This window comes from Lampetra fluviatilis, chromosome 2 (assembly GCF_964198595.1).
Source record: "Lampetra fluviatilis chromosome 2, kcLamFluv1.1, whole genome shotgun sequence".
Lineage (NCBI taxonomy): Eukaryota > Metazoa > Chordata > Hyperoartia > Petromyzontiformes > Petromyzontidae > Lampetra > Lampetra fluviatilis.
Genome location: NC_136276.1, coordinates 3,817,483 through 3,842,694, shown reverse-complemented (window position 1 = coordinate 3,842,694; position 25,212 = coordinate 3,817,483). Strand labels below are relative to the sequence as shown.

The 25,212-nt window shown below is 42.4% G+C and overlaps 1 protein-coding gene across 2 annotated transcripts in view; it reads right to left on the bottom strand.

Moving 5' to 3' along the window:
• The window catches only part of LOC144939962 (glucocorticoid-induced transcript 1 protein-like), a 33,756-nt gene extending 26,184 nt beyond the window's left edge, over nt 1-7,572 (bottom strand). The window contains exons 1-2 of one of the 2 annotated variants that reach the window (XM_078866744.1): nt 6,338-7,572; nt 634-779 (exon numbers count right to left, since the gene is read on the bottom strand). In XM_078866744.1, the coding sequence (XP_078722870.1) occupies nt 634-779; nt 6,338-6,794 (603 nt within the window). In that variant the 5' untranslated portion in view covers nt 6,795-7,572. The remainder of the gene's footprint in view (nt 1-633; nt 780-6,337) is intronic. The other variant, XM_078866742.1, reaches the window with a different exon arrangement.
• Between the last annotated feature and the right edge of the window lie 17,640 nt (nt 7,573-25,212).

Below are 25,212 nucleotides of genomic sequence, written 5' to 3'. Positions count from 1 at the left end.
TTCCCTAGATACACACATGCATATAAAAACTGAAATATTGCATCGTGTTAAAAGTGAGTGATTACAAAACTGCATTCCGGGCAGAAGATGTCTTGTGCTCTATTGGCTCGGCAAATAAGCTTACCCCACATGCACATGTGCTTATAGTCACAAGCATGCGTTGCATGCATGCACACTAATCATGTTGGCACCCACCAGAACCTTAAGTTTTTCTTAAACTGATTTCTTTATTCGTATTTTGTTGACAATCTTTCCCAAACATGTCAATGTTTTTGGTAAACTGTGTAGCAAGCTTCATACTGATTCCTGTAAATGTTTTAGTTTTTTCTCAAAGCATGGGAAGCATCCAAGGAAGAACGGATGTACTATTTCAAAGGCACAGAAAATCAGTAACTTTTCGACCCCTTAAAAATAGTTGTCATAATCCAGCCATAAAAATAACTTTTCAAAGTCTACAAACGTAAGTGAAACTGACTAAAAATATATAGTTAAATTCTGCAATGCGACCATTTTTAGATTTGCTCTCAATAGACACGGTCTTAAAAGATCTTCAAAGGTCTTAATGGTGCTAAAAGAGCTTTGAGGAGTTGGGAGAGGGGGGAGCGTGACGGCTGGCAGGCGATGGAGACTCACCTGTGTGGACTTGTCGCGCATGCAAGGAGAGCCCCTTCCAGGCAGCTCACGTGGCCACTGTCCTGTGAGGTAGGGACCTGTGATGGTGTCCAGTGAGGATGTACGTCGAATGTGCGAAGGCGCGTGCTGAAACTTGTTCTTTTCAACTGTAAAAAGAAAATACAAAATGGAACGCATTATCATGTGGTGTTCAATCGAATGGATCGCTGCACTTGCATTAAAAAAAACTTGAAAGGTATTGAATTTCCATTTTTCTTTTATTCTCATCACAGTTTTGCACGTTTAAAATAAGTCCTGCCATGTAATGTACAGCTCTTCATTAATCCATTGCTGGATGAAGGCCTTCCCACAGCCTTTGAACATGGGTGTGGTTTGATCACACTTCACCATGCTGGTCAGGGTGGGTCGGTAAAGAGGGCGGCACAGGACAGGTTGAGATATCAGTTGCCACTCATGTCAGCTGTGGCCAGGAATTAAACTGAGGTCGCTGCATTCATAGCACAAGGCATTAACCACTGTGCCACCACTCCACCCCCCCAGTTCTGCAATAAAACTGCCGAAATAAAGCCAAGTGCTAATACAACTTAATGACAAAATATGATCACATTACCACATGCGGTTCCCTACAGGTGACTAACAATGGCAGGCTTGCACTTTCTCTACAAGAGGGGCAAATAGGCCAAAATATTCAATTCCTTCATTGCATTTCTCATACCAAATAAACTGTACCATGTTATTTGTATATATTTTTTTAAACACACCAGGCCTAGAACATCTAATCACACACACGACTGTGCAATCATGACCCCGATGCATTTTAACGTGGATGTAAATGTGTTATTGTACTCGGCATATCAAATGAAAATGATTTTTTTTTATTACAAAAAATAGGTACGGCAACCATTAGTGAAAGCAGAACAATGTGACTACTGCAATACAGTTTTAGATATCCCATATTCTTCGTGCTATAATCCAAATTATTTGCATGAATCATTGATGTTGGAAGCAAAATGGCTTCCAGGATACCACAAAAGCCTTGGCCCCAGCAGGAGTAGCAGCAGCAGCAGCAGGCTAACACTCCTCAACAACTTTCATCTGCGGGTTCTCCCTGCCTGAGGGAAAATTCGCGCACTTCCAACTGTTACTTCACTCAATACATCAATTGTTTAAAGATGGTGTGTTGTGACTCCTTTAAACATGGGGCCATTTGCTTTCACACAATGGAGGAAGGAATGCACTTTAGAAAAACATGCTGTATAATTTGCAGCAAATGTAGGTTTCCTCAACTTAACCTGATATATAGTCTTTGCAAATTTAAACACATTGGACTATTAATGGCAACTCTTATATTGCTTTATAGCTACCAATTGCTTTTATTTAGTTGACAGAAATGTTATATTCCAGCTTGGACATGTATACTGTATTTATACAGTATTACAGTCGGTGAGATAAGACTTCATTGCTTCATTTTGGTGATATCGAAAACTTTTTTTGGTTTGGCCATGTTTGTTTGTTGTAGACGGAGTTAGACTGATGGCCTTAATGTTGTCTTGTGGTTGTTGTTGTTGTTTGACTTGCATCCCACTGCGATTTTTGCACACAGCGTTGGTGTACACGGTGCTTTTTTTTGCAATATTTTGCTGTCTTCTCTTGGATGATCTGTTTGCACTTAGTACATAGTCACTTTAAGATGTTTTCTTGTTCATGTTTTTGTTTTTGTTTGTTGCGGTTGCACCCAATTCAAGAGCCGAATGGCTCACAGGGCTGTACCAAATAAATGAAACTGAAATTGAGTCAAAAGCAAATCACAAGAGTAGTTATGAAGGAGAGCAATACAAATATACTAATTTGAAAAATATAAAGTTCTAAATTGCAATATTTAATTATGAGAAACTGAAGGTTCTGAAATCAGGAAAGCTTTTACATAAGCAATGTAGAACTTTCAACAATTATCTTATAGATTTATCTTCCAACAATGACAACTGTATAAAGTAATTCATGAGACCACAATGTTCTAACTGCTCAGTTGCAATGTTCCACGTGTTTGAGGGAAACGTGGAATGCTTCATTTAATGTAAACTTTAGAAGTAAAAAACAATTACATACTGTCGATATTCCGATAACTTTCCAGCTGTGAGAAATCAGTCTATAAAACGCCAAACTATTTTTTATTTTATCAGGTAAAGCCGACTGAGCTATATTGCTCTTTTTCAGAAGCGAACTAGCCACAAATGATAGCTCAACAAAGTGGCTTATCAAGTGGAAATGTATAGCAACCAAATACTCTAAACCGGAGAAAAATCCACGCGACCACGGGGAGAGACATGCAAACTCCAAATATACAGCAGATGTCTGGGTCAAGATCGAACCCACGCCCTCCTGTGTACCAAGCGAGGTAGTTAACATCTCGCCACCACGGCATAGGTTGCACAAATGTCCAGAATAATGTGCAAAAATGCCCACATCTGCAATTTATTTTAAATATATTGTCCAAATATTACACGAATCCCCTCTCACAGATGCAGACGTTAATGATTAGCAGATCAATTAAGATCACACTCTTCAATGCAACATTCCAAACGTGTGGAATTAGAGATTGTTATAACAGATTAAAAATACTAATATATTTAACAGTCTAGGAAAGGATATTTATTTTTATTTTTATTTGTTTTAATAGCAGGGATCACTATTTTGATAACTTGGTCAACTTTTTTTTTACAATTGATAAAAAAACACCCCAAAAAATACGTGTACCCAAATTATATGTTTGTTGAAAACTCTTGGGTATAAGAAAAGTAACTTCGTTTCATGTCACATTTCGTCATGAACTCCTCCTGTTAAAGACACATCGGCAAGGGCACACACGTTAAGCAAACCCCCTTTCACGATTTGGCAGCCGTCCACTGAAGATGAACTTGCACCCACCCCACCACCACACGCTTGCAGCGATTTTGCAATATCCACAGCTCGCCATTAACACACACACCAACACTGCTGGTTTGCAGCTGATTGCAATCACTGACAGGGGGGGTTGTGCTTTGAGTTCCTTCCTTCTGAAAATAAAATGCTGCTTTTGCTGTATAGAATGCGAGGTATCTTTTTTTACCTCTTGTTTAATCCACTTGTTTATTTTCACGTCACCGTGCCAACATTACGGTAATGTGACGGTGCCACTCATACACACACGAGTAGGGCAGATTGAAAGACGCTCTCACAAAAAGTGACAAGCTACAGAAAAAGGCAAGCAACTTGCAGAATATCTGAGGCCTATCACCTGGCTTAAATAAACCACGCTTGCTGTTAATAAAATAATAATACTGAACAAGGGTCGAGTGGTGGTGCAGTGGTGGACACATCCGCCGCCGCGGCTGATTTTAAATTGGGGAGTGATATCTTGAAACAGCAGATCCCCAACTTCACCAACCTGTACCGTACTGAGCAGTGTGGTAAAATATGGTCAAACAACCTCTATGATATGAGGCCGCCTTCAATTAACAGTTAAGAGCTGTTAATTATTTGCCCGAAAACCGAGTGAAACACACACACATGTCTGCGTGTGCTGCATTTACAGTGAACTACACTCACAGACGTTCTTCACCCATTGATTTGTACGATCCGATCTTTCGTCGACCGAAAAACAACTATTGCAATATGTTTCACAAGAAGGAGCCCGCTTGCCTACACAACATGCTGCGGGTAAGACATTGCGGTTGGGGGCAGGTAACTAGCACAATGCGTGAGATCGACAGTCGCAGCAGCAGCAGCAGCAGTCTCTAAGTGCGATATTAGGCAGAGGGGCGCTTTAAAAAAGACGGGGGGGGGGGGGGCTTGGGCGTAACAAAAACAGAGCCCTTTTGGCTTCCAAGGCTGGGGCTGAACGGTAGGGACATGTGAAGAAGATAAAGACAAAGAACCCCCTCCCCGTATATCCTACACAGGCTGTTTGGGGCAAGTGCTTGTTAGCGAGCACCTGTGAATGCCGGCACGCCGTGGCCTGCACCACGCCAGTGAAGAGGAGCACACACACACAATGCCCGACGTCCTAATTGGCAAGGCTCAGTTTCAGAGATAACACGGGGTGCCCATTTAACTTACACGTCTTCATTCATTCAGCAACAGCCACCAGCCCCACCACCACCAACCCCCATCCGAAAACAGCACCGAACCCAAAGCACGTCGTCGCCTCGACCGAAACCCCCAAGCAAATAGCAACAACCCCCATTCCCGACCCCGACGGCCCCCCCCCTTGCTCCTCTTAAACACCTGGGCTACCTGGGACCAGAGCCAGCTGCTCACGCTGCCGGCAATTGGCACTATTGGGGGACGGGAACGCGATGGAGACCCCCTCTACTACCCCCCGACAACTCCGCCTGGTTTTTAACGCGTGTACATGCAGGCATGTGCATGTTCGTGTTACCATGTGGTGGTGTATATGCGTACCGTCGTGTAGAGATTATCGCGCCGCGCTACGAACCCGACCACCCGAGTTCGATTCCCGTTCACGGCCACCGAACGTGAGTGACGATTATCTGAACCGGTCATGGGCCTCCCCTAGGTCGACCCAGCCACAAACGAGTACCTTGTGCGACGTGTAAACATCGCCACACGGGGAGACAAAGGCGGCCGGGAGTGGTTCTGACCACCCACCGCCCTCGTGTGCCGTGCCGGCCTTTAATAGATGATTGCTGCTCGCTAACAACACTTGCCCCAAAAGTCTGTCAAAGCTACACGGGATGGGGGGGGTGGTCTTTGTCTCTGTACGCATGTAGAGGTGTTCGTGTTACACACAATACCGTAGTGCACGTACGGCTGGCGCGGGCGGGCATCAGTGGTACGTGCTGTGTGTGTGTGTATTACGCATGCACATTATCCCCAACGCAGGGCAGCATTTCCGTTATGTGCCTACGTTATTCATCAGTGCCACGTACGCCCGCCTCTTAAATTGTGCGTGTGCATGAACGAATGCCGAGTTGTGCACGCGTTTAAATTAACTTTCACCATGCACGACTACACACACACAGTAAATGCGTATACTATGCAATACCTAGGGTGCTTACAACCTGTGCCGCGCAAACGTCTATAAAACAACCACGTTTGGTGTTTTTTCCCCGTACCTTCGTGCATAACCCGTGCATGTTTGTAACACACGTGTGTATACAGTAGAGTATATCTTTCACACCAAACACTTACACGCGGGGGCAAGAAGCGACGACAGCCGTCGTCGTCGGTGCTGATTTTGTTGATGCGCGCGTCTGGGTTTGAGGTTGGTAAATGGGGTTGTTGGGTTTGGGGGTGGCGTTGCGAAGGTTGCGGTTTTGGGGGCGATTGTTTATGGTTGTGCTTGTTGCGTGGAGTCGATGGAATTCGTGTTTTTGTGAGTCGGGGAGGTGGTAGCGTGCGGGTTCGCTTAGTGGTCGATAGAGATAAGAGTTGGGAGTCGGTGCCGGCTGGCGGATCGATGATATAAGTTGGTAGTGGCGCTATGTCCTCAGCATATTTATACTGGACGAATCCGATGTGCTACAAAGCTCTTCCCCCACCCCCCTCCTCCTCCCCAACACACACAGACACACGCGGGGCCAAATTGGTTGTCCTGTCTGGGCTTGCGGGTGATGCTGCTTACGTCTGTGCAACTTGCTGGTGGGAGCATGTGGGGGTGGCACGAACACACTTCCAACCCGCCCGCCGCTCCTCGCCAGCCTACCTTTACACACGGGGGAGCTGGGACTGCGCCTCTCAGGAGAGTCCCTGTGCTCTGGCGAACGCCGGGGCCTCAGCCGCCCATGCTCGGCGGCCCCCCACGCCAAGGAAACCGACCCTGACGGGGGGGTCGGCGACGACGCAGCCGCAGCCGCCGCCACGGAGGCAGCCGGAGACAGTGCGGGGGACGGAGGAGGAGGCTGCTGGGGCTGAGCCGGGGACGGAGCCGAAGCTGCGGGCGAAGAGGCGGACGACGACGACGACGCAGCCGGCGTCGTCGAGGAGGGGTGCGCGGTGCCGCGGGTCGGCGAGCCGTGCTTCAGCTGGAAGGGCACCGTGGCTCGCAGGGGCTGCGGCCGGCTCGGGCCACCCGCGCCTGGCGGGGTGGGCGAGCAGGTGCCACCGGCTGGGGCCACCACGCCGCCGCCTCGGCGTGTCCTCTGGGGGCCCTGCGACATCATGGTCCGAGGAGGAACCAGCAGCAGCAAGGAGCAACAGCGGCACCAGGGACCACCCTGGAACCCAGCAGCAACAGCAGCAGGCACCACTCAGCACGCCACTAGGTAGCAGCAGCCAGACAGCAGCTGACGGCAGCAGGGCAGTAAGCACCAAGAGGCTGAAGCAGCTGGAAGCAGCAGCAGGGGGGCTTGGACCCCCACAGAGACTGCTGCTGCTGCCCTTTCCCTCCTGCCCGGGCAGCCGTGCACTTTGGCCGTCCCTGTAAGACCGATTGTTGTGCCCAGCGGGTTTCCGATCCACAAGCGTTTGTAAAAAAAATCTAATTCAAATTGAGCACTGCAAATGCGAAAAAATTGTGAAATGACAAAAAAACAATTACAAATAAACAACTTCGAACAGCAGTAGTAGTAGCGACGGCAGCTTTGTGGCTTAACGGAGTCGTCGTCCCCCCCCCCTTCCCGCAACCGCGTGCAGATTTCAACACAAAGCGCCGCCTTCTTCACTCGCGCCGTCGCCGCTGCGATTGTTCTCCTCGCGATTTGGTAAACGCCGTTTCAAGCCCCTGTTTATCTTTTCAGCAGTGCCCAATGTTTTTGCTTTACAACGTTCTCTCGCCTCGGTCCCTTCCGTGCAAAAATCAGTCGTAATTGTTGTTTTGCCTGGTGGTGGTGGTGGGGGGGGGTGACGCTTCGTTTCGAAACAAACAAAATAAATGTGCCGCACGTGCACGGTGTGAGACCAAGGACGGCGAGCGCCGCTCGCGACTGACGACCTCGGGGGCCGCGTGCGCCAGGCGACTCGCTCGCGCGCCACCCCCCACTCGCTCCTCCCCCTCCCCCCCCCGCAAGTCGCGCTCCCATTGGTCAGACTTCTTCAGGACACGCCCACGTAAAGGTTAAACCCCGCCTACTCTCACCACAAACTCCCCCCACACACGCGCCCAGGCAAAACACGCCCCACAACCAAAGCCCATCGCACGCGCCGTTGGCCTAGATACGCTCCTCCCACATACATGAATATTAATATAAGCTCCTCCCCCCACGCCAACATGAATATTAATTAGTTGAATTTAAATATTCATGAGTTTGAGAGGAAACATTATTGGATATTTATGAGCGGCGAGCCGGATGTAGTTGTTCACGGGCGTCTTCGGGGAACAGGTCCCCCCCCCACAATCGCCGCCACAAGAGGGGAAACAAACCGCTAGCGGCCCCGCCGTCATTTGGTTCCGAGTTGTTCCGTCCCTTTTTGTTTTTACTTTCTAAGAATTGCATTGACGGCGAATGAGAGGCGGAGTTTTTTGTTTCGCTCCACTCGGTTGTTTCTTAACATTGCAGGCTGTTTTGAGGTTTAAACGCCGCTCTTTGTTCAGCCCGTTCACAAGTATTTTTCGTGAACAAAACAAAAACGCACATTGCATTATAAATGTTTTGCAGGACAGTAATAGACGTCAACATTTGCCGAACAAAGAGCGAGACTCAACACCCCACTTGCCCTATCCAACCGCACGTTCCAGCACGGTATAATAAAAGCCGTGTTATTAGCTTGAACATCTGTGTCGATTCACACGGGAGATCGAGACATAGTGGTTACCGGTACCTTGTGCTGAGGATACGAGGTAGTAAAACAGCGTAACGTTACATTTACATTGCGTCTAGCATACAAATGCATCTCAACACACTCGTTAGTCTTTAACCAGTGACACATAAACACCTTCGATTAAGCACCAATGCCTACGTACGGTGCGAAAGAAGCTCAACATACAATACAGTTTTTTTTCATTAACAAAACAATCGCTAGGTCCGTCAGCCCGCGGTTAATCCCTGCTGTACCATTCACAAGTAATTACTTAACTCACCGAGTTTTCAATTAAAAGTTGGGAAAGAAATAAAACTTCACGCGACTTTTAAACACATTTTACCTCAACACCCCCGTTTGTAATTCCCAGCACGCACAAGCGCCCACACCGCGTTCCCTCGCCCCATTGGCTGGACGCCAACGAGAGGGCGGAGCCAAGCCGCGATAGCGGCACCTTTGATTGGTTGACGCGCGAAAGCAGGGGGCGGGGCCTTCCTAACCGCACTACGACTTACAGTTGGCCGTCAACGTCGCCGCTACTGCCTCGTCGATTAGTCGCGATCGATTATGATCAATAGCATTATCAATTAACCACAAATCGCCCGTTTTCATTTGGGCTAAGCTATTCAAACGAATTGCTTATGCCCTCGCGCGCATTAGTTAACGCGTTTGTTTCGTGTGAAGTCCGCTCGTCTCTCTCGCGCCGAATTAAAATATCGACACTTTTTTGGGTCATCGATACATCGCCGTGGTTGGCATCAGCCGTCGATAAATACTTTACAATACGTAAATAACTACGCACACATCCGTCAATAGCACAGTGTTCTCAAAAGGGAACACGTGGCGGTGGCGACGTTTCGGGCAAGGGGCCTTTGTCTACCGTTGTGAGTGTTGTTACTTCTCGTGGAGATGGGGTTCGGTGACAACGGGAAATCCAGGTTAACCAGATCAAGTTGTCACTTTTATATATATACACGCGGTATATTTGTATATACTTAGCACATTATACAATCTGGACGGAAATGGAGATCCATCGAAATGCTATGAAGCCACATTGCCCGAAACGTCGTTTATTCGAGGTACATATCCCGCGTTTCATTGACTTTTATGGCCGTGTTATTGGCAAATGTGTTAGTTTTATTATTTGCGCCCCATTGCCAACGTAGTATATCACGCACACACATAAACACAACCTTTTGCACAATTTTATTACAAAACGTGGTTGGGAGGTGGTGCAGTTGACGGACCTCGTTCGGAAACCGGCCACTGCAGTGCTTATTCACCGTTCACGTCGGTGGCGAGTTGTATTAAAACTTGCTCTGTGCCTCCCCTGGGACGACTCGGCCTTAAATGAGTACCTGCTGTTGTGTGTAAGCACATGAACTGGGGGGGAGAGGCGAAGGCAGCCAGCCGTGCGTGTCACGCTTGCAACCTCTACCCCCCTTCTTGCTAACAGCACATGTCGCATGAGTTTGTGTACGCGATGCGAGGCATCTGTGCAAAAGTTCTGAAAAATAAAATACTTGCGCAGTCAAGAATGATGACGGGGGTGGATAGTCAAGAAATGAATGGAAAGCGTACGGAGAGTACATCCACCCAGGAGTTAGAACGCCGAAATCGGCTCATGTCCAGCTGCTATGTGGATTGTGAACACAGCAGGAGCGCAAGACATGACGGTGGCTCTTGGTTGATGCCATGGCTAACGATGATTGACAAGCCATTCATTTGGCATAAATATAAATTTTTATATCACTAATAACGAATAAAAAACAGCATGGTAACACTACTGCATTTATTCACAGCATTATAATATCAATCCCTCATAGCAAATATATTCTGTACTGGAAATAGTATTTCATGTATCTGTGTTCTATTCTTTCTTCCCACATAAGTCTACACACATTCATGGAACTGGTCAAACATCCCAATGCTGCTCTCTTGAAAACATTATTGAGACTTGGGCTGTCCTGTCAAATAATTGACATACTGATTTACAGTTTATTATTGTAACAAGGCAAAGTAAATTACGAACCTGATGCCTGTATATGTATTACTACTGTACTGTTAATTGGTAGGTGTGCAGTATTTGCACTTTAGCAGATAATATGGGTACTGTTTAGTGATGTGTCCAAAGCTGCCGCAGTGTTGAAAATGCAGCAGGAATATTAAACACTGCAGCCATTAGAGTTTGCTTGGATACCTTGACCTTATTTGAATAATAATAATGTTATACTGTACTAGAATTGTAAAACCATAACATGAAACTATGTGTAGAGTACAAAGTCACATATCATTTGCATATCTGCTTTGACATTTAATCACTCACACCCGTTATCATAGTTGGGTCATGGTGTAGCTCATTCGGCTTGGTATTCACATATCTGACCATTTCACATCCGTCTGTACGTCTGTTCACGGCGAGTTAGATATGCGACATACAGTACCACATTTAAATACTTGTCGGCGATATACTCAGCTAATCTTCCCTTCAGCCTTGGAAAAGTGAACATTAATGAAAAAAAATGATTGGCTTATAAGAGACTAGTCCCAGCACAGCAATAGGGAATGTTGTCGACGAGACGAGAAACGGGCATTTTACTTTTTATGAACAGGAATTTTATGATAATGGAATACCCGATCCTTTTCCACGATTTTATTTCCCCTATCATAAATTATGACAACAAAAATTATCAGCAGTGTAAGCATAAGAAGGAGCACGACTTCCAATAACAAAAATGCTCATGAAAGATATGAGTTCCCTGTAAATAATATTTGCGTAAATATGCTAAGTCCTTCATAGAAAATGTTATGTTTATACAAATACACTGTCGTAGAAAAGACACCCAATCTAAAGAGACATGTTTTGTGTTAACTTTCAGGCAAGATCCTAGACATTTTAAAATTTCTCAATCATACATTACTACATAAATTCTGAACAGTACAAACCTCTCTCTACCTTACATGGATTTTAGATACAGTACTGTATATGGCGTTTGTTAATTTACATGTAAACTGCTTTGGGAAAATCAGGCAAACAATGCAAAGGACCCATGCCAGGCAGGCCAACTGTAATGTACTAATTAACTTAATGTTTTCCACGTTTACCTGTATTTCTTTTTAACAACTGCCTCAACATGACATGTGCTGTTAGATAATCCATGGTTAATATCTCAAGTAAGATTTTATTTCACAATAATCCAGTTATTGAAAGTGGCATACGCATCATTTTCGGCCATGTCCTTTTCTTCATACAGTATTTGGTATGTGCTACATAGACTGTTATTCCTCATCATGTCTATCACAAGGGTCATCAAAATATTTCTGGCTTCCCATGCATAGCAATGACAGACCTTGATGTAACTGTCGTTTTACCGACCATATCGAGTACAGTAGAGTTAAATACATGTTATCTGTGTTGAAATGCGGCGGGTGGAGGGAGGAAAAACTACATGTGAACAGATCTATGTGGGGGCTTTGAATATTATCACATACGTGGATTTATTTGGGTACTGATACATTCTCTTATGTGCAAGACACTTTTTAAAAATGATTTGCCCAACCTCCCAATGAAGGAACCTCCTAAAACATAGTATTGAGACACAGAAGCTTTCCTGGCATTAAGCAGCATGATGATTACAATTATCATCATTGTCAACATCAGCAGCGTCATCACCACCATCATTTTTTTTGCGATAGAATGCATATTTAAGCAGCGCCAGCGAATTCAATTTCATTGTTATCCAGAAAAAAGTGTGGATTATAGATTTGACTGTTGTCACCTTGCTCACAAACCTCTAAGTTAAATGTACAAATATATGGTGGACCTTAATCTCTTATTTTTGTCCACAGGCATAATGCATGTAAGAGGCTGCGTCATTGGTGACGGGCTTCAGGTCGCACTGAGACTGCCCTGTTACTCAGTGGTGCTGTCTTGACTGCCATGGCTGTCTGTGAAGCTTGTGTTTGTCATTGGTTCTGGGCCCTGAGTATCATTGCACTCTCTCTACTCCTTTCCATGTTTTCCCTGCCATTACACCCCCTCCCCCGCCTTCCTCACGCTTCTTGAAATGCAGTTGCATATAGACAATATAAATGTAAATTGTTGTTTTTGTTCAGGACTGTGTCAATATTCGTTTGTTTGCAAACAGTCTACAGTAGGTGGTATGTGAGATACCATATTAACAATGTAAAAGGTGTAAGGTCCAATGCTTTGACTGTATAATAAATAACTTTTACTGGTAACCAAGGATATGAAATTGCTTAAATGTAAACCATGTAATCTGCTGATCGTGATGAAGTTGGGGAGGATGAAAGATTAATGAAAGGTTGCTGAATGGTGGGTCAATTGGCCAAGAGCAATACACAGAGGTGTTCTTTCTGCCCAACCCTCAACCCTGAGAATAGATAATGCTGTACACAATGTTTTCATTGCAGATGTACATCCTGACCAACCGTTTCAATGCACCCACATATATAAAGAGAATGAAAGCTTTGCACAACCCAAAGACTTCAAGTATATTTGAAAAACATGCCGCATTTAACGTGATGCGACTAAATTTAATTTGTTGAATTATATTATCGTTTTCAAATGCATATTATTGAGACTTGGTGGAACGACATATCCTTGGGATATCAAGTATATTTACATAATCTAATTTGGAATGCAGTAATGCGACATAGTTCACATTATGTGGATTGAGAACGTTATGTATAAACAAATATTTTAAAAGGCTGCATCATGTATTGTCATTACTTGACCACATGTGCTGTTGAAGTGTATCTTTTCATATCACTTTATGATATGATACTTTAGATTGGTTGCAACATTTGTTCAATATATAATCACTGATCATTTAGGTTTTGTTCCAATCACTTAATTTATGCTTGCCAATTGATTTAATTTCAAAAGTGACGAATATTTAGTTTAGAACTTCAAAGATCTGAGCGAACTCTGATACTATCCAAGATCTGAACTTTAAAACAGGAACATTCCTCTGTAAGAACTCCCTTAGCGTAAACCTATCAATGCTTGGTGGATTTTATAAGCAAAACTTGTTTTTAACACAAATCTAATAAATAAAAACACATTAATAGTTTTTTTACAATGCTAAGTGTTAAACTGACATTCATATTACTTTTAAGCAATGGTGCAATACAAAAATAAAATGGAATGTGAATAAATCCATAGAGAGTACAGTAAGCACAAGAAACTCAGATAAAAAAAATTTAACCCCCTCCTGTCACTTAACCACCTTCTCTCCTAACCCTTCCTCCACAACCTCTTTGCCAACTTACCCGGCTGAAATATTTTTCTCTCCATTTCACCACAGTCTCCACATTACGGCACGCACATTGTGTAACAATAAGTGGTTTTGAAGGTGGTGCCCCAAAAGGGCATCTTGTGATATGCAGACAGGTGTTACAGACACTTGGCATAGTCAAGTGAAAGTGTCTCTTCAAATGAACAAAGGAGTGGCTCTCTTCTCTGTTGGTGGTCTTGAATCAATAGCAGTAATTCCACATTCCCATGGTGAGAGCCAGTGTTTCAATAGGACAACCACTTTTGACTTTCCACCAAGTAGTCCTAATTGTATTGGCAAGAATTGGTTATTTGGGCACACAGTGGTTAAACTTGTGCCTCTTAGGAAGAAGTGACTGGGTTTGATTCCAGATTCGGTAGCTTTTTTTGTGTGGAGTTTATATGGCCTCTCCCTGTTCCGCATGGGTTTCCTACAGGTTCTCTGGTTTTCTGACAAAGCTATACAAACATATGCTGGAACTGGTATTGCCCAAATTCCATTGCTGAAAAAATATCCGGGATCTCACAAAGCAACATTGCCCACTACTGCAAAAACTTGGCAGGACCCTGCTGAAAAAGTCATGAAACCTAGTAGGGATTTCCTTGTTAAACAAATGTAATAATACTAATTCATTGGTGTGATTTATTCCATTGTAAGTTACAACTATTAGTATAAGGATTTTAACACGACTTTTGCATTGTATTTATCATTTTATCATAGGCAACTTTACCACCATGACAATAAATAAGTAATATTAAAAAAAACTTTTTTAAAAACATGCTTTAATTAAATGACTCCAGGAAGTGGCCCCGAAGCTTGCCATAACGTAAGGGACCGTGGTGATTTACAGCCAACGTTAGTTGAGCGTGGACAATTAGACCCAAGCCGAAACATAACATATAAAAGTATAACCCGTAAAAACTAAGTTTTTCACTATAAATCCTTTATATGCGTGGCGGCTAGAGTCCTCTCGTCCTCTGGCTTGAGATGGCTGCCACCTATGGGTCAGATGATTGCATTGCACCATTAAGCAATTGGTAATTAAATATAATATTTTTGTCCTAAAAAGTGTAAAATTTTGGGAAAATTTTTTTACGAACATTAATTGTCACGCACAACGAGTCTGTGTGGAAAATGTCAGCTCGATTGGATCACGGGAAGTGGGTTAAAAAACGACCGAAAGATTTGCACGGTCCTAAGCAAGCAAGCGAACTTAATATAAAGAATTTAAAAATGATAGAATATAGTATTGTCATCAGTATGACATAAGTATACCAAGTTTGCAGTCGATACCACATTGGGAAGTGGGTAAAAATTGAGTTACAAGATTTGAGGATACAACAACGACAACACCAAATAGTGGGTTAAATAAAAGCGTGTAATAAAAATAGTATCTTATACACTGATGCGTGTAGTAATACAGTTTTATTCCTTAATCTAGATTTGAAGTTTTCGTGACTGCAGCGATCCATACTCTTTGGTTCTTTCCGTAAAGTAACGTCGGTATAAAAGTAAAAAATTATCCAAAGAGTATAGTTTTATACCTGTAAAAAGTAATGTTTCAGATATTGGTCCTTTTTCAGAGCATTGCTATAACTTTGTTAGCATGTACATCAGCCTCGGTGCCAAACGTCGTTGACATTTTACTCTATGCCATCACACCTGACTGGAAACAGAGGTGTAAACAAAGCAATGCGTGGTGTTACGAGCGGGAAGACAGCCACGTGTTGATCAGCACATTGTCCTGATGCAATTGGTTTTCAGCTTTGACAAGCAAAATGTAATCATGGATGACATCCCAAAGTCATTCCTCATGCATCTTGTCACCGCTGACTTTTCTGACCCCCATCCTTGGTGGGCGTGGGTCATGCGGCCAGTGTCAAAGGTCATGGTAAAAGTGCTCTTTAGAAGGAAGACTAGGCAGACTGGCTGTTGCCTGCGGGGAATAAATGAACGAGTGCTGATTGCCAGGATAAATAAACAGCACTTTTCGTCTTTCAAATTCTGGACATTGTACTGTATTTTATCAATGTAAAGCTTACAATATGCAACAAATATACTTACTACAATGTTAAATAAAAAAAGAAATCCTGATTAGCCACCTTACAATTCTTCTCAAATTGTTACATTGTTATGAAGATTGTATATATTTATACTTAACTGTGTAAGACTTGTACTCCTTTTTTATCACGATTTTTCAAACATTTTACTTAAAAAATCGTTTTTTTAGTGAGTTAATTTAAATAATGTAATTGTCAGCATGCAGACTTCGAAGGGTTGGGTAAAGAAATTGTTTAAATTCAAAGCATGTCGGTGTCTGCTGTACTTTCCACAATCATTCAACTCATTCAAGCAACAGATCATTTTCTGTTCGCATGCTGCCACTGGCTAGAGAGGCCATCTTGGGGCAGGCAGTTTATGAGGCAACTTCATGGTGATGGGCATCCACAGCTCGTGCTGCTATATCCAGCCACTGTGACACTCAGAGACACATAATAAGCACGTGCTATGAAGTCAATGTATCCCAAGCCTGAAAATGAGGATGTAAAGTAATTATTATATATGTTTAACTGGGATTGTTTGGAATCTTGGACCAACATCCTTGGTCTGGTTAAGTCGAGCATTACCACGCTGCCAATGTTCCCTTTTATTTGAGTATAATTAACGTAAAATGTTTCCGAAGCAAAGTGCAGCATGTTAACATTGTTATTTTATATTAAATTAATAATAATAACCCACCTGGCACATGTTTTTTTTGCCAAGGCCAGCATTATATTGTACACTTGTTTGTCATTTGATCAATCAGCAAAAAAAAAACCCTTATCATGGTTCTGGCAGACACGGCCAACATCACATTGCCTTTGTCTCCCCGCGAATGAGTGAGAGCAACCTGACCTCCGTGCTATGTTGGCCGATGTCACGGCAGCGATCAAGCACAAAGCAAGGCTGATTCTTTACTCGCAGGCAGTGAGGAATGAAAATAAACGTGCCTTTGCTGGGACTTGCCACTTTATCAGCGGGGGAACTACTGCTGTTGTCCACTGCTGTAGTTCCCACTATTTGCCTGTGATGTGTGTGTGTACTTGGAAGATGTATTAACTTGACTGACTGCCTTACTACAAGGTCAATGCTTGGAGCCAGTTACTCTGGAAGTGATCGGTCAGAGCAGCTGCTTCTCTTATGAGATGATACTCCTGGGTGGTTATTTAGTGGGGTTTTTTTGCGATGAAAACACATTTAATTTCAGCGCGGCTCTTTAATTCCAAGCTCACTGAGTCATTTCCAATTCACGCTGTCAGCTCAGCAACCTAACAAGGTGAAGAGGAGAGCGAAAGAAAAAAAGAAACATCTTGGAGCCTCGTCTAGTTCGAGACGCACCAGGAAATGGGTCGCCGCAAAACTTCAGAGAGCTGTGCGCTGCGAAGAGGTGCCCCTCAATCAAACTCGGGCCAAAAGCTTAACCATGGCAACGTCTGCTGTCAGCCTCACTCTCTCCAGAAGGCTTTTCAATTTGAATGCATCCTTTTGCATGTCGAGGAGGAGGAGGAGAGAGGGGAACAAGAGTGGCGGTGCTACAAGTGTGGGCATGAAAAAAAACCCACACAATTATGTAATCTCAGTTTAACACTTAGTAGGCTTTCGCGACCAATATCATCCATAATAGAGATAATATAGATATATAAGTGTGTTGTTAAACCCGCCACCACCCGACACAGCCAATTAGTAATGTTTGTCACGTCAACAGAACATGCCAATTAGTTACTAGTACAGCACACCGGTGTGTTGAAGTGTAACGAATTGGTATGTTCTGTTGACGTGACAAACCTTACTAATTGGCTTCACGACATATTCATATTCATGTAATCTGACTCACCATTTTCTTTATATTGATACCAGTGGATAGTTATTATTGTGTACGGGGAGTGCTGCTCAGATAAATGTTTTCTCAGTTTTCACTGAAAGTACAGCGGGTGTTTGGCAAGTTGTGTGTGTTGTAATAGATGCAACGTTTTGATTTTAAAGTGCGAGATTTAAAAAAAAGTACTGCATGTTATGAATGTAGGCATCTCCATTGAGCTCATATTAACATGGAGGTATGAAGAGGATGTTGTATTTGATTGTTTAAAAGTATTTACTACTAATTAATTTATGCCATATACAGTACTGCGTATAGCCGTAAAGGATCAAATGATTGCTACGTAAGATAATATTGACGCATCCGTTTTGAAATGCATAATTTTGTTTAAATTAGGCATTGGCTTTCATCACATTGGAGCATTATGTAGTAGTCATGTAGTGGGACTTTAATTTGCTCTGATTTTCCTTAGAGTGTGTAGAGAATCTCATTAATTTCAATTCTCTTTTCATCTGGGATTGGAAAGGGTCATGTTTTGTGACCTGTGCTGTCAGTCTTTCCGAACGAAGCCCCAAGATATTCCATGATCTTCTCAAGCCTAATAGTGTTATAATTACCCTGGGTCTGCGCCAGACGAGAAAGCAGGAGAATTTTATTAAACAAAATTGCTGTGATGCACAGATTGATGCTTAGACGACAGGAACAGGGCATACATTAACAAGTTACTCCAGTAAATATGTTTGACAAAAATCAGGCACTGCTATATATATTGCATTCCAAAATATTACCATAAATGAATGAAAATATATAAGTTAATTATTCTTAATATGTAAATAATAAACACATGTAACATAAGGCCCTCAATAATGCTGACAACATAGCTTGTGAAATAATTCCTAACCTATTTATTATTTTAATCTATGGCAAAAAAATAACATAAACCCTTCGGCATGCTCCATGCACTTAATAAAAAAAAATTGTAAACAATATTATAACAATATTTTCGTGTTAAAATCTTGTCATATTTTAATAGTATGATTTATCGTAAGCACAGTTAGCTGACCTCAGAATAACGGGCTCGGACGAGCTGTGACCTCAGTCTAAACGGCTCAGGTTAGCTTTGAGCCTGGGCTAAAAATCGATCTCTAATAATTGTAAATTGCAAAATATAGTGGCTGTTTTATATTTACATTTATTTAAGATCAGCACTGGGGATAGAGTGGTAGCACAGTGACCCCTGCTCCCTGTCACCAACCCACACCAGCCAACGCGGTGAAGTACGGTCAAACAAACCCCTTGACTCACAGCACGGGGAGGCACTTGTTCAGCAAAGGATTGACAAAGTTCCGTAAATATGTATTATTAATGATCAATATTGCTTGCTATATTCCATATTATGAATGGTACATTAAAATGTAACACAAGCGTCCATCAAGCATGCTTTCCCACCTGATGATGGGCACTGGTGTTGCGCCCGAAACGTCGTGATTTATTTTATACCTACGTGACTTTAATCTTAATTTTTACCGAAAGAACCAAAGAGTATGGATTCCTGCAGTCACGAAAGCTTCAAATCAAGATTAAAATGTATTTATAATAGAGTAATGTTATTAAATTAAGTGAACTAAAATCACAGTAGAGTACATGGTACTTCATATGTGCCCATGTACTGCTTAGCTAAGCTTAATCTACTGAGAGGTGGGGATACATGTAATACACAAAATAAATTCATAATATTATTTCAATCTTTTTTTTAAATGGCAGGCGTTTTTCGTCATCTAAAATGAATATACCCTTCATACAAGTTTACCTCCTTTAGTTCTGCAATTTAACTGTAGAGCATAATGAGTGGAGAAAGGTGCAAGTATTTTTGAGTTTGAGAGCTCTATTGGATTTGTAATGTTCTAAACGAAAGAGCGTACTTGATGTAGGGTGAGCCCTCTTAGAAAAAAAAAACGTATTCTTTGTGTATGCTATCCACTGCACTGCCGTGGAATTGTAATGGAATTTCTCATTCCCGCAGTATTTACATGCGACTCTGAGAGAGCTTGACACTGTAGAAGACACAAAGGAGCTGGTTTATACATTATGTGCATGAGTTTCCCAAATGCTTGCGTTTTCAAACAATAAACACACGCTGTTCGTCACAGCAAACATGCCACATTTAATGCTACGTACGTATAATGCAGCATATTAGAAGAAAAAGTAATCGTGTAAAAGTCCCCTAGAATTGGAATATCATTTCGCCTTTTATGTTATCCTATATCAATATATGAATTGCCATATATCTGAGGCAACTGCAGATTGCAGATTTTTCTTTTTCAAACTCCATATTGATTTTGCACATAAGCTGCTGCAGGCTGTCAAAAGAATGCTTGTGCCAAATTCCAATTTGCACAGCATCACGTTTTCTTCCCTGTGTGCAGAGCCCATTATGATGTGTGTATGTGTTAACTATGGATATTCATGAAAGCCAGACCTCAGGCAAGTGTTCTCCATAACACATGAGTTTCATAAATGGATGATGAAAATTGATTTGCAAATAATTGGGATTCACTCCCAGTTATTTATGAACCAAATCCAATCAAAGCGATGCCAGTGTACAATTGTACACACACACCAAAGTTATCGACATGAGAGCTGAGAATATTGTGAAATATGCAAATATAGGTGACTCTTTGAGGAATGAACACGACGTTATTAAGGACTCCTGATTGCTTTTCTAACACTTCACTATAATGTTAAGTAAAAAAAACACGCATGTTACATACATGCTATCGTGCTCAAATGTCCTTGAAATAATGTAATGTTCATATTTCATATTACCATATATAACCCCAAGTGAAGCATATCACACAGCAACACTACACTTATTTGCTATATACCACAGATACGTGCTTTTTATATAGAAGATTTAATCTCGAATTGCTTGGCAATCTGCCACTATTCTCTTTCTTATGTGCAATTTGTTTGCTGTTAAATGCATAATTTCATTTTCAATGCTCAGAAGATATAATTAATGAGACCAAGTGTTGCATCATAGTTATTATTACTGAGATCGAGATACGGGTGCATGTTAATGTTTGAGAATTACGTAATTTTTTAAATATTTGATTACATTTCAGTATAGCACACATTGGGAGGACAATTTACAACATGCACCACCGGGACAATATGGACCCCACTTATCTCCCAACAATTGTGTGTTTGCAAAATACCTGGTACACTACTACCAGAATACAATGTTTTAAAGGATATTTTCACGTATTTTAGTTGTGTCAAATAGCAAGCAAAATTATATTGCTCGTGAGGTTGTAAACATTTGTATTTTATGCACAATATCCTGGCTCTTATTGAGGTACAATCATAGCATGTGAATTCTATGAAATACCACTCTGTCAATTAAATATCTAACCTAGATATCAAACTGTTGTATATGTGTCAATTGGACACCCCAGACACCTTTGCGAATGAGATGTTCCATCTCAAGGGATTATCCAAATGAAATATTGGAAACATTTTGTTTAAATCTACGCATATACATCCACCACAAGTTAAAATGTACCGTTGCCTGGTCAAAATAATATGCTATATATTTATAATTTGGAAAGAAAATTAATGGGGGAAATGTGCCTTTAGTAGAAGCTTCGGCCTAACTAGACACGTCGTGCCCTTGATTTGCTCAAGCTTGGTACATTGGCAAATGGATAGACTCCCAACCAGCATGGCTCGTCTTGAGGAAGCAGATGTGGTGTGAGAGCCACTAAAATAACTTTACGATTCATTTGCAATGGCTTTGTTGCTGCTGCTGCTGCTGCACACACTAAAAAAGTATCGGTGGACTGCAAAACACATTAGGCTCCTGTGGATATTTGAGCACTGGTAAGCTGACTTATTGTCTCTTGCATTCCCTCCAATCGTGGGCGCATACAGTATGCATCGATGGTGAAACTCACTCTGTCTGCTACTCGAACCCAAACATCTTTTGCTGGAGTGCAAAGCTCCGAAATCTGAACTTTTAAGTGGGCGCACCCGTATATTTGTGTAAACCGCGCCGACCGGGGCTCAGACAAACGCAACCTGGCAAAGTCGGTGAATAGGAAATTAAACAGCCTACGTGGATTCAGCTTTAGGAAATGGACACTTTGAAGTCTGAAAGGCCTGTGCTTGGGCCATGGATGTGGAAAGCAGTGTAGAGTTGGAATGAATGGGTGGTTATAGAGGGCAACAGAATTTGCATTTGCATACATTTCATTTCAGAGGCTGAACATGCTAAGGGAAGGCTGCCAACTGAATCAGACATTTGAATTTCCTTCAAACTTAGCTGCACTGTACTCGCAGCCTGCTGTATCTTCGACACACTGAGAGATTTGTTCATTTTGCAACGTATTAAATACAGAATTGAAATGGGGTTTATTGTTGTATTATTGCGGTGTAATATTTAATTTCCTACATGATGTAAATTAATTAGAACATACATAAATGTGATCCTTTTCAAATACTTTGTACAGAATATGCATTCTTTCAAGTTCTTGCGTGTTTCATAATCAATTGGCTTTTATGAACGCAAACTGTAGTGTGTATAAACGTAAAAATCGTTAATTTTCATAACTTTAATTTGCGGTCACCGCTGAAGTATTGACTTGTAAAGAGTATCTTTGATGCATTACAGTGTCCTTGTTTTATTCCATAAAGGGCACACAGCTTTAAAACCCATTAAAAAAAAGACTGAGCTTTCAGACCCTCGATTGATACGTACGAAGGTCCCCATGAGCAATGGTTCCATATTTGTCTTTTGTGAACATAATCCTGCTTTCCATCACCGTGCAGGGCACTCCGCCGCTTTGAGCTGGAATAATGCAATCAGTCTCACGTTAAGTGTTGGTGCGGTTCGCCTGAACTAGGAGGTGCTTACGTGACACAACAGCAGATTAACAAAGCCAACCTCACCGTGCGCCAGCAGCGTCACACGTCAGGCTGTGTGACATTCAAAGGACTTTAAAATGAACCATAATCAAGCAACTGCACGTCGTTGTACATATACACTAGGTATTATCCCGCTCGGCGAATGTCTCCTTCCGTCAATTAACAGCAATTACTGTCAGTGTGCCACTAACCTACGGTGGTTTCACAACCCCCGGCCCGCACGCTTGCCCTGAGCTCGACAGATGGTGTGGACTCCAGCGTGCTGGATGAACTTGTCTGGACCGTTCCACGAAATCCTATTCAATGTGCTCCGCACCACCCCCCATGCCCACGCTTCGCAGATGTGTCTGGTTGGGAGGCGCATGGGCTTAGGATCACCAGGGGGGGAGAGGGAAGGGGGAGGTAGAACACGGAATGAAACAAGGTCTGCTGAGAGACCACTCAGGTCGTTTCTGAAAAAGAGGTTAATAGCTTAGTGGGCTTTACCTGGTAAGATTAAAAAAAAATAGTTCAGTTTGATTTGTGTATTTTTATTTCAGTGATTTGCTGACCTTTCCTATATACTTTGCAGTCCTGTCGTGGTTTTGTATTGCTTCTTGTTGTAACTATCTGACTCGCCTCTACTGGAGATCTGTGGAAAAGAGCTTCATAGCTCATCGGATTCCTCCAGTGTCAATAAACATTATGATTCTGAGCTGCTGAGGTGTATCATGAGAACAGTCACATTGTCGGTGTGTTGTAATTGTATTAACCATTACTTTAGCTCAATTCGTGCACTTGAAACGGTCTCCTGCCATCAGGCTGAGGCTGATTCTGGGTTCTTTAGGTTCGCGCTGCGATGTTCATTTGAAATCAAAGCAGAGGTAGAGGAGAATGAATTGACGATGAGATGAAAACATAGAAATTACGTTTAAAGGCCCACCAAACTGCACCCACAAACATTTCAAGCGTCGTAGTGTTGTTGTGTTCTCGTGCACCCTGACATTTACGGTACAATATTTATCAATTGTCTGCTGGTAAAAGTATTATCAGCAGGGCATGTGAGCTTTCATATCCTGAGCAACCTTGTAATTGGACTAATAGGATGTTATTACACACTGGCCCTGATATACATCTTGGAAGGATTTACTTCCAAACAGCATTAACTGGGGCTAAACTATTGTTTCCCCCGCTGTGAAATGCCTCGCCTTGTTGTCCGTTGAGGGTAAAGTCAATTTAGTGGCTAAAGTTGGTTTCCACTTATAAATAGCACCGACACATTCATAAAGGCCAATTGTGGTTGGCCATATTTGTTTTAAATATCAGTATACACACTACACGGTGACGGTCTGCTCTCTTCAACAGTGCTGTGGAATATTGTGCGACTTCAAGCACGCGCGGCAGATGGCTTTATAAACCGCACAGGTCTCGGCAAGCTAGTGAGTAAATCGTTTCAAGTTTCTACGTTTCCCATAACAGCGTCCTAGTTGTACAAGTAATTGAACAGCGTGTGCTTTCTTGTGTTAAAAAAAACACCATGGAAAGTGTGCTGTTAAATGACCTGTGCAGGTTTGTGATGAGAAATCCATTGACTCTATCACTCCATTACATCTTTCATTGCGTACTGGTCTTTTTGTCCTGCAACAAATGGCATTCCTAGTTGCTCAACTGTTTGTGCAACAAACACAAGTCTGCTAACTTAAGGTGTAAAATATGCTACTAAACAGGATGTGGTGACGGAGCAGTGCACAGTGGTTAACGGATTGTGACCCGAGTCCGATTCCCTGCCATGTCTAACATCCTGTACCATCTGTGTTTCAGTATTATGAGAGATGGGGTGCAAGGGAGGATGTGATATGTTTCGAGTTGCTACCAGTTCTGGTTTACCCAAGATCGAGGTAGCACCTGTCCTGGGAAAGCCTCTCAGTTTTCAGGGAACATTAAAAGTCAAGGTTTTTGTCAGTTGAACAATAATTCCCCACTCAAGACGATGAATTTACATTTAGTTTCCTCCTCTTCGATATTGTGAGATACTCTTCTCCCCATGTTTACCAGCTGTTTATTGTACTTCAGAGGTCACAACCCTAGATGTGCTTCATCAGATGAGCTACATACAAAAATCCTCACTGTGAAGAGGCTGTTGTCTTGATGTACCAGCTACACTGATTTACCACCATAATTGTTTTGTTTAATGCCATTTTTTTCAAAGCAAACTATTTTAATGAGAACAAATTCACGTGAGACTTGGAAATCCTGTAAAAACATCAATTACCTTTACTTCGAGGAGACTACTATCAAATCATTGGGAAATATTAAACACAACAAATCTTCAATACGAAATGTGATATCATTTTTAATTGTTAAAAGGAACGTTAAACAACTGTCTCCCACTGCGTAGGTTTTTGAGCTTGAGGTGCATAGACCTCCATTTTTTTTTGGGTTGTTACCGCTCGTCTATCGGCATGACGCCCGACCTTTCATCCCCACATGCTGGGAGCTTCTTCAGCTTATTCAGAAACTGAATTTATTGGAGAGCAACCGGCAGTATGTTTAAAATTATATACATTGCCTTTTGCGGGGTAAGTGTGGTAACACTGCCCCCAAGGCTAGATTGTATTAAATCAGGTAATGTCAGGGCACAGGGCCCATCTATCCTGGGGGTCTAGAAAAAGAACAGCAACAGAGTGTAATGGTTACCCCCCCCCCCCCCACTGCTGGCCATGATGAAACTATTGTCTTGTGACCTCTACATTTGTGACCTTCACAAAATCATGGCCCAAT